General features: G+C 33.9%; 1 protein-coding gene across 3 annotated transcripts; it reads right to left on the bottom strand.

Moving 5' to 3' along the window:
* Positions 1–255: 255 nt before the first annotated feature.
* LOC122434021 (vasoactive intestinal peptide) lies at positions 256–8,884 on the bottom strand. 3 transcript variants are annotated; one of them, XM_043457149.1, is made up of 8 exons: positions 8,714–8,878; positions 8,566–8,612; positions 7,389–7,503; positions 5,423–5,545; positions 4,390–4,494; positions 3,508–3,639; positions 2,599–2,687; positions 256–1,107 (listed from the first exon to the last, which is right to left on the bottom strand). In XM_043457149.1, the coding sequence occupies exons 3-7, from the start codon at positions 7,493–7,495 to the stop codon at positions 2,642–2,644; spliced, it is 513 nt and encodes a 170-aa protein (XP_043313084.1). In that variant the 5' UTR covers positions 7,496–7,503; positions 8,566–8,612; positions 8,714–8,878; the 3' UTR covers positions 256–1,107; positions 2,599–2,641. The 3 variants fall into 3 exon arrangements, with proteins under 3 accessions (XP_043313084.1, XP_043313083.1, XP_043313085.1); XM_043457148.1 differs by lacking the exon at positions 8,566–8,612 and having other exon boundaries at positions 8,714–8,884; XM_043457150.1 differs by lacking the exon at positions 8,566–8,612 and having other exon boundaries at positions 2,599–2,684.
* Between the last annotated feature and the right edge of the window lie 1,738 nt (positions 8,885–10,622).

Below are 10,622 nucleotides of genomic sequence, written 5' to 3'. Positions count from 1 at the left end.
GAGCTAGAAGGGCTATAGATTACTGAGGGACTCATGGAGCAGATCCATCATGCTAACCATTGACATTTTACTTCTGGCCTTGTATTAGAAAGAAATTTCTCTCTTACTTAAGTCACAGTTATTTTAGAACACACCCAAAGTCAAATATAATTCTATCTTAAACATCACAAGAACTATTTAGTTCCTGGAACTTTGGAGCTACAACAAATTACTGCAAAGAATCAAAACAATAGAAAGGATCAAAACAACAGAAAGTGCCTGCAATGATAATCAAAGGTCTTTATTTTCTATATTTAATTTCTTACAATCATTTTGGAAAAATAGTTGTTTCTCCAAATGTACTTTCACTGAAGAAAGCTGATATGACCTAAGCATTATCTGAGAGACAATGGAAAAAATATTTATCACTGAAAAACAAGTGTTCTGTTCAGTTTACACGTTACACATACTTAACACAAGCATAAAGGAAAAGCTCAGTGTCAGAAATAGAGGCCATTCTCCTTAACTGAAACATTCGATCAGAAGAGTATTTGGCAATTAGAGATTCAAATTTGAAAGATTTAAAAATCTCATTCAAAATAAATGCTGCCTAAGAATACGGAAACACACAACATTTTCTGAAAATCTTTTTTTAAAAGAATTTTTTTAGTCTTTGCTTTTGGTATTCTCTTAGACACTCTGAAACTTATTTAACACAGCATTCTATCTGCTCAACATTCAAATTTAGATGTGCTGATTATCTCCTCCACTCTTCTGCATAGTTAAGTATGTCCTATAAATAAACACATCAATTTTGCTCGATTACTATCCTTCCAAAAAGCCTCAGATAATTGGAATTAACCTAGTATTTACTTATCATTAAATATATTTTTATTACAGAGGATACACAGCGCATGAAATCACAGAATTCTCATGAGTTAAAGACAAATTTCAGAACTCACAAATAATATTTACAATGTAAACATCACAGTTATTACATCAGAGTAAAATCACAACATTCACAACACAATGTATTTTATTTGGTTTTGATATTGAAGTAGTTTTCTTGAATTACTTATGTAGAACTCGAAATAAAAGTACTTCACTTATTGTTTTTCTTCAAGAATTCTGAAAAAGAAAGAATTGGTGTTTTAAGCATAAAATCATTTTTATTTACAGCCTCTGACTTTCATTTACTGATCCACTCATTTAGTAAATATTTCTCTTTGCACTTGATCAGCAGCTTTTGAAAGGGGATCACGTTTTGGAACATCAAGAGGGACTCTTCCAAGGAACCTATTGTTGGGAAGGGAGCCAGAATGTGAAGGGGTTCTCTAATTAGTCATAAATGATTACTTATTTGTAATTTTCAGAATTGGCTGACCAGCAAAACTTCCTATTGAAAGAATTTGTCCAATGTCACCCATTCAAAAGAGCAAAAAACGGACGTTGGACTCTCATAAGGGGACAGAGTAATGAATCCTTTGTTATACTGTTGTGCCTATTGTATTTCTTAATTTAATGGAAAAGCCTTATTTGATAAACTTCATTGAGAATCTGTATATAACTCTCTTTTTTGAGCATTCGAGGAGTTTGTTTCTCTGAAATGTCTATGCATGATGAGGAATGGGCCCCTGCAGCACCCTTGACCACATATCTCTCTTACAGGGATCTTTCATGCTACAATAGCAGAGTTGAGCAGGTGTTCCAGAAACTGTAGAATACACAAAACCAAAAATTTGTCCTCAGAGTCCTTTGGAGAAAAATTGTGACAACTTGATATAGTGATGCTACAAAACTTCTTTAAAGACTTGCCAAGCATTATAAAAATATTTTATGAGCTACTGTAAACATTAATGTAACTCAGGAAAGAAATATGCCTTGTGTCCATGTTCACACAAAAATGATTTTGATAACAATCTTATCAACTTAGCAAAGAAAAAAATCTATTTGTGTTTTCTCTGCTCCAAAAATGTTTTACAGTTGATATTACTAGAGTCGTAGTATCTACACTCACTTTATAGATAAAATAATCTAAATTTGATTTTTGCTCCATGAAGTTTACTATGTTTCAAGAAATACAATATCTGTTGTTCACCTGAAGCTATCACAACTTTGTTAATCAGCTATACCCCAATACAAAATAAAAAGTTAAAAAAAGAAACAATGAGACCCAGGGTGTCTTGATATTTTCACAATAACAAGCCACACTGTAATTTGGTAATATTTCCTTATACTTAAATGAGATGTTAACAGTCAATTGTGAGACTAGATTTTAATGAAAGCAACATGGCTTTACTATCCAAGAGAAAGCCAGTTTTTCTCAGTAGTGTGATTCAGTCTCCTTTTTCAATATTTCTTCAAAAGGACAGGAATGAGTCTGAGCAAAGTAGGAGGTACTAACCTGTTTCCTCATTGTGAGCTGTCTTTTTCATGCTATCAGAACACTGCATGGATTGTTTCAAGCTCTACTAAGCTGTGATCCACTTGGGTAGAAGCGTCCTTCTTAGATAAGGTCTCACTGGGAGAACATTATGATGTGTTTTACCAAGTGACTCCTACCCACTTAAATACTGAGATGATTACTACTAGCTTATAAAAACACACAGATATACTCACCACTGGGAAGTTGTCAGCAGCTTTGCTCCAAAGAGCTTTCTAATCATTTTTCTAACTCTTCAAGAAAGTCAGGAGACTCTCCTTCACTGCTGCAGACCAGAAAGAGAGAACTGTGCTTGTGAAGGCTCTTGGATGAGAAAGCTTCTAAATAAAAGGTGAGGCATGGCCTGGGCAGTACAGGGTGCTCAGTTAAGGGCTCTGGGGGCTAAACACCTTTGTTTCAGGTGAGTCATTCCCTCTGACAGGCTCTTCAGTCTTAAATTGTCTAAAAGCTTTCTTAAAGAATTATAATCTGGTGGGCAGAGAGATCCATCTTACTTGATCTCATCCAAATAGAATTGTCTTGTGAACTCCCCATCTAAACAAAAATAACTGGAATAAAAGAGAGAAAGGATCGCATTTCCTATATATTGTGTTCCAATATTTACATACCATGGAAAGACACAGGTTTTACTGAATCCGAGAAGACAAAATAATTCATGGTTTAATTTGGTAAAATAGATAATTGAATTTGCAGGTAAAAAGGGAATTCCACGTGGTGACAAATTGCTAGCTGACTGCCCTTCACATGTTTTAAAAAACAGCACTTTTGATAAAACCTGTTCCTAGACCCAGACCAGATGTCTCTACAGTCATCATTTTTAACCCTGGAGGCACATTAGCATCAACTGGAGAACTCAGAAAATACCTGTGTCCACAGCCACATGCCTAGGGACACTAATTTCCTGGCAATTGGTTTTGGGTTAGGGTCAGACATCAATATTTTTTATATTCTCCAGGGTAATCTAATGTTAGCTAAGGTTGAGAATTACTGCTTGAAAGGTAGAGAGAGAGAGATGTCTCCATATGCAACTACTATTTTGAAAGTCAGTTATAATTTCTCATGTTAGCAAGTTCTCATTTCTTTACCTTCGCTTTCCATTCAGAATTGAGTTCAAGTATTTCTTCACAGCCATTTGTTTTCGAAGGCGTGTGTAGTTGTCAGTGAAGACAGCATCTGAGTGGCGTTTAATTGGTCCCTGGTCTTCTGAGATGCTATTGCTAAGAAACATGAGGATAAGGAAGTTAAATAATAATTTCTTGGAGTCAGATAAAAAGGAATTCCAACACTCAACTCATTTTCTATCACCAAAAAAAAACTGAAAGAAAAAAGCATCTAAGCCTAAGGATGGGGGAGCATGGAATAATTCAATGTACTTTGACTTTTACTAGGGTGCCTTTAGACATTCTGTCCTAACTGAGCAAATAATTTATTTAAAAAAAATTGAGGGACTAATTGAAATTGTGTTCTTCCATTGGAAGAAGGAGTTCTTTAAAAGTAAATGCTTCTTAAAAACATAAATAAATGTTTCTTCATGAACAGATGCCAATTTAAGTAATGCTATCTAAAATTCAGTTATTAACCATTTAAAGACAAAATCTTCCAATGCTTAGTTTGAGCAGGAAATAAAATACAAATGCTATGGTTAGCCTTAAAATTTGCTTCAGTTTAGAATATATCTTGTTTTTACTGTGTCTAGTTTAGTTTGTTTGCCAATTTATAAATGATTATTATTTAAGAAAAATAAATGTGTCTGGAGCCTATGAATATGATATTACTAGGAAACCTTATTTTCTTAATCCACAGGTCTAGTATATTTTATTGAAGTTTATAAATTATTTTATAATGAAATTAAACATTATCAAGAGTTATCAGTTTTGAATAAAATAAATAAGTTGCTTACAGTGAAGATATAATTGTCCAATTTAATAACCATAGCATGTTTTTTAATAGTAATAAATTCTCTTTACCTAACTCGTTTTCCAATAAGGGACTCAAGGTACTTTTTGGCAGAAAGTTGACCCAAGAGTCTGCTATAGTCACTGGTAAAAACTCCATCAGCATGTCTGACATTTCTGAAACAAGGAAAAAATGATAGTCATTATTTTGTAAATAGTTTTCTAAAAGATTATTTTGGCTCATTAAATAAAAAGGAAACATCAATTTATTTGATAGCTTCTCATTCAAACTTAAGTCCAAAAGGAAGTTTTTAAACAACTGAATAAATAATATATTCTGGTGACTTATTTCCAGCCCCAAATTTTGAAAAATTGAAGAAATTAGCTTTTTAAGGAGCATATCTCAATATTAATACTCCCTGGTAGAATCTGTAAAACTAATTCTTTTCTACAAAATATTGGTGGGAAGATATATTTAGTTTCTATTTATTCATGGTGATTTATTTCTTCTACTCTGAATAAAGATATATGCAAGAGGAAATTATTCTGATTTTAGCAAACCTTATTATCCCTTTTGCTATTTCTTCTGCCAAAAAGTTGTAAACAAAATCTCTTAAGACAGAAAGACTCTAAAAGTCTATCAACCAAATTTTCCATCCAAATGAAAAATACTTCATGCTTTGCCTTCTGGATAGAGTTACTCTGTCTATACTGGAATGTTTCTCTGGACAATATTCTATGAAATGAATAGCTTTTATTATTAGACACCCTTTCTTTACATAGAAGTGAAACTCTAACCTTAGAACTTTTTCCATCATGGATTCTCAAATGCTGTAGTTTTACTACAGTTGAAATAATTTCCGATGTTAAAAATTTATGAAACAGAATATAGGTGGATGACTTGCTTAGCTTGGCCTATTACAATCTCTCCAAGTAAAAATCACGCAAGCATCAAGAGTTTCAATAAATCAGGCTGAATGAAGCCACAACACGTGGAAACTCATAGTGCAATGCTATGAGAATAGCTTCATGGTGACACAAAAATAAAATGTTTAGATTTTTAAAAAGTGTTTGCTAAAATAAAACTCAATAAAAATGAACTCACCTGGATACATCATAATAAGGTGTGTCATTTTCAGCTAATGCATCTTGTAAAATGTCAGTGTCTGCTTTTAACGAAACTTGATCAGGTTCATTTGCTCCTTCAAATGGTATTCTGTCCCCCATCCTGGTAGGAAAAGATACAGTAAAGCAAAATACATTCCTTTCTCAGAAGCTGGTGCTTACAGCTTAACAGTCACTTGAGATAAGATACTCAAAATCTTAGGAAATATCACCCACTCATAATATATGGATGGCAAAATTGAATTAATGGCTTCCATGGTTTATGAAAGTGTAAATAGTAAAATTCTTATTTATCCCATAAAACAGATGCCATACAACTTTTACAAGCTATATGTAACAGAAGTTAGAGCTACTTAGCCTAGTTTTTCAGAACATTAAGCAAAGTACACTTCCTTGGCAATAAGTAAGTAGCTTCACTTTGCAAAGTACACAGGTAGAAAGATCTTACACAAAATAGAAACTTCGGCAATTTTTTTATATTCAATATGAAAATTGCAAGCAACTCACATATTTCTTGATGGCCAATATCATGTGTCTCAACATTTCTCAAGATTTGAATATTAACTATTTTTCTTTCTCTGAGTCCGTAAATTTTACTTCAAAGGTTCACTTTGGTGTGGTGCATTTCTATGTATTGACCAAATCCAAAGACTCCCTCTGTCTCTGAATAGTCATTCAAACTCAGTGAATTTTGTTTTCAATTTTACATAGGGGCACAATTTTAATAAAGGATATACAATGCTTTACTGGAAGACTAAGAATTGTCCTGCCTCTACATGGACTATGTGGGTGCATGCACATTTTGAACACCAGCACACTTAAAATTATGTGTGTGCATGTTTTCACTGTTACCCTATTAAGAACTGTGTTGGCTGCTGGGCACTTGTGCATCTTTGGGTGAGGCAGTTCTTGGTAGTCAGGAACAAGCAACTCTCTTTAAGAGTGAAGCGTAGCAATTAATGTAAGCTCCAGCATTCTTGAGATTATTCATCTCTTTTGATATAACTATTCAGATAAACTAGTTCTATTTAATTATCAAAGCAACATACAATCTGGCTTTAAGCAAATTTCACAGAACACTAATAGCTAAGAGATTATTCACTCTATTGAGCATATGCCTACTTGAACAAAGAATTGGAAAGGAGAAAATAAGCAAAGACATGTAAACTGGAAAGAAAAATAAGGCTAATGTAGTTTCCTTGTAAACTAGATATAGTAATCCTTGTAAACTGGAAAGAAAAATAAAACTAATGTAGTTTCCTTTTACTGTTTCCTTCTTTAGCATAAAGTTATCTCAAATAAAGCTTTAAAGGTGAGTTGTATTATATGAATTTGAAATATGAAATGCAATGTAGAGAGCAGTAAAACTAAGGATTTATGGTAAAAACCAAGTACCTTAAAATTCACTCCCTGGGGAAGGGTAACTCAGCAGATTAATTATCTCACAATTTTTAACATTGACAAATTGATTCTGCCTAGATAGTCTGTCCAACATGATTTTATACATATTCCACTTATCAACTGTTCATGATTATTTGCCGATTGATCTCGAAAAATGAACTCAAATGAAGTGGGCAACTAGACACCTATTTTTCTATCAGAAACTGAACTGAACTGAGGTGACAATGGAGAACAGCTAATTACTCAACTGAAACTGGTTTGAATGAAAGGAAATCCAAGCCCCCTTTCTGCCTTGCTAGAAAATGTGGTCCATCTTACCCATAAAACTAGTCATCGACACTGTCTCTCTGGCCCTGAGAGTGAATTCCAAAACTCAGAACAATCATGTTGCCCTGAAGTTGAAAAAACTTGCTTAACAAGTCAACCAACAGATTTGAATAACTTATACATAATTTGCAAAACTGAGCTGTCTGAAATAACATATCAGAAATTCCCATTTACTTGGAGGAGGAATGTTCAACTGCCTGAATTGAAAGAGAGCCTACCTCAGAGCTGAAGGTGCTCCAAAAAGAGGCCACGCCAAGGTCTGGGAGAAGAGCACGCTGAACAGCGTCAAGAACACAAGAAGCTGGGGCTTACTTCTTGTTTCCATCTCGGGACCTGGAAGGGGAGACAGTCACAGCTGTCTAAGCTTTTCCAGCCACAGCTGTGCCAGAAAGGTAACTCTGTGTGTTTAGCAGTAATTCCTGAGGACTCATGAAGAGTTTAGACAAAGCGATTTACATCTTACAGAAAGTCTTAAACTGCAATATGATTACTTTTTAAATCAAGAAGGTCTTTGGGTATGTGAACAGTGCTTGAGTAAAGATTAGGGTCCTTTTAACTTCTGCCTATCTCTCACTAGGCACAAGATTGAATGCAATACTTTTATATACTGGAAGCAACAATAAGGGCAATTTTCTTATAACAGAGTTGTAACATCCATGTTGAGTATATTTTCTAACTATGAAGCAGCTTCAAGAAACTGACGTTTCTTCTTCTACTCTGTTTTTAGTACCTGAGTAATAGAAAAGTGGAGTGACATGTATTTAATAATTTGTATATAAAGGTACATATATACTGATACATAGATACATATCAGTAAAATTATTTTGTATATACATTTTTCCTCTTTTAATTATAGATTTTACTGGGAGCTTAATCTCCTTAAGGAGTTTGGGTCTGAACAAACTAATTCAGTTAATAGTGTAAATTAATACCAAAAAAATCACTGAGGCTCATATTACCACCAAAATAATTTCTGCCATAAAAGGAAAAATACATCAAAAACAAAGCTTGTATATTTTTACATCTCATTTACTTACACATTTCATTTGTAAATAGGGTGCAGATAGAAACTTCAGAGTTTGATGTCTGTTTCTTGTGCTGTTTGTAAGACTCACAGCATTTAAACTCAGAAGAAAATAAATGTTTTGTAAGTTCACATAATTAACAAATGAAATGGAAAGAACAACACTAAGTAACAAGTTGAAACTTTCAGTACATAAGTACCCACTGAATTTTCAGTTAAAAATTTATATACAAGCCAAAAAACAAACCCCACTTGAAGGCTTTATTTTAAAGTTGGCATTGAGTAAAAAAGCAATCAGAGTGAAGCATTTCCAACTAAAGAATTCAGAAAACCCATTCATATGTGAGACATTGAGGCATTTCTATACTTACCAGGTGACTTGAGAAGCTTGCCTTTTTATTGTTGTAAAGAAGGAACCCTGTAAAGTTATTTTTCAAGAGAAATAAAAACTCAATATATCCAGAGAAAAGTTCCAGAGTCAGGGGGAGAAAGAAAGAAGAAAGTAAAGTTTTCACTTACTTTGCCGAGTCGTGGTCTTTGAGAGCTGTCTGTTCTGAGCCTGTGAGCGCTGTCTCAGGTGCTGAAGTCCTGGGATCGGTCTTCGAGTTCTCTTGCCCTTCCAGCTGAACCAGAACTTGGTGCTGGCTGAGGCTGCCCACTATTGCCAGCAACTGCTTCTCACTCTGCCCTGGCCAGCATTTCAAGCCCATCATTTTATAGGGCTTATGCGTTGGGCTGAGCCATCACACAGCTCTCGGAAAGACGTCACACTGGGACTCTCATGGGATGAACAGGACTTGAAGTTCTTATTAAATTGTCATTATGCTTGATTTATATAAATTTAGAGTGAGTAACTTCAAGATGTAAGACATAAAGAGGAAATTTACTTTTCTTTAAACAGAAAAAGCTACTGAGCTTCATGTGAAATATTTTCATCTCTAATTAGTAGTAATGAAATAAAAGACTGATTAGTATTATGCCCAGGGCCACTGGGAATGCCTTTAGAAAATAAGAATTTTATGTGTAGGAACAGATGCAGAAAGCAACAAATACTTAGGCTCATGGGCTTACCAATGTATAATTCTCCTTTATTACAAGGCATCAATTGCCCTAAAGCTTTTTTATTTTTATACTATTCATATAGACTCTGACTTAAACTTTTCTGAGATCTGTCTTAATTGTAAAAGCACCAGAAATAACTTTCTATATTCTACTGTTACATTTTCCTTATATTGAAACTAATCCCTGGATAAATTTTCAAAAAGCCTCTAAGATAGTGTAATATGGACACTGTTGCATAGAATAATAGCAGCACTGCTGTTTCACATTGGTACAAAATGTCATCATTCCTAATGCATTTTCACATACATGATCTCAAATGATCCAAAAAACTTAATAAATTATCATACTAGATAGCCCCAAAAGGTCATTTTTTCTTTCTTTTTAAAAGTCATACTCATCAATTTTTTAAGTTCTTGCCCCGTGTGGAAGTTTATGTATCCCTGAACATATACCAACATCCATAGCAGCTTATAACATTTCCAACTCAGTCACTTGACAGGTGATTTCAAAGAACTGGTTGGAAAGCCTTTATGGAGTACTTTGACAAGTACTTAATTTCTATTTGTGGGTTTCTAATTCAAAGTAGCCTAGCATACATTCAATCGGAGTTTAAGGTTAAAAATACAGAAGCCTGAACAACTTCATGGACAACAAAGTAAAATGTTATCCTTCCTTTTACTTAAAAAAATGGCCGGGATATGTATTTTTACATTTTTCTTTGTAAGTTCCGGAGGGAAGGGGCAACAGCCTTAAGCCCCCTTTCCTTCTACTTTATGATTTCCATGTCTATTTGCTTCACAAATCCAGTAAAAGAATATCCTGCTATGCTTCATCATATTTTCTAACCCAGTTACAAGAAAAATTAAATGAATTAAATTTCAAAATGTCTGGAAATTTGTTTCCCAGTTGACAGCTCTGACTTAAGCCAGAGTTCCTGTGGCTTAATTCCAGGAAATCTTTTTTTACCTGATGGTTACAAGCTAGAGGTTGACATTATTCTCATATGGAATCTTTTTGTCTTTAGCTTTTCGTCACCTAATTCCCAGTGAAGCAATTTTATTTAAGAACAGCAACAGCAAAATACGTTGATTGAGAGTCACAGGAAATCCAATGCTGAAGGTAAGCAGAAAAAAACCTAAAAGTAAAAAGACATAAAAGTTTTTTTATTACTTGGTCTAAGCAAGCACTTAACATTCACACAGAGTACCTACAGTAGGTTTTCCAATGGTGAAGACAGTTTCTCCAATTATAACAATAAATTATAACAATAAAACACAAAATAGAATTAATTCAATCTTATCACCTCTGAATAAAAGTAAACTAAATCAAAGAACTGCATTTTCTCCTATGAATTCAAATAGAAAGC

Source organism: Cervus canadensis, chromosome 33 (genome assembly GCF_019320065.1).
Source record: "Cervus canadensis isolate Bull #8, Minnesota chromosome 33, ASM1932006v1, whole genome shotgun sequence".
NCBI lineage: Eukaryota > Metazoa > Chordata > Mammalia > Artiodactyla > Cervidae > Cervus > Cervus canadensis.
Note: the sequence above shows the minus strand (reverse complement) of the source record. Positions and strands in the feature narration are given on the sequence as shown.

Coding starts and splice junctions, on each gene's coding strand:
- LOC122434021 (XM_043457148.1), bottom strand. CDS start 7,495: ATGGAAACAAGAAGTAAGCCCCAGCTTCTTGTGTTCTTGACGCTGTTC. Junction 3,640..4,389: donor CTTATTGGAAAACGAGTTAG/GTAAAGAGAATT, acceptor CATGTTTCTTAG/CAATAGCATCTCAGAAGACC. Junction 2,688..3,507: donor ATTCTGAATGGAAAGCGAAG/GTAAAGAAATGA, acceptor TCTGGTCTGCAG/CAGTGAAGGAGAGTCTCCTG.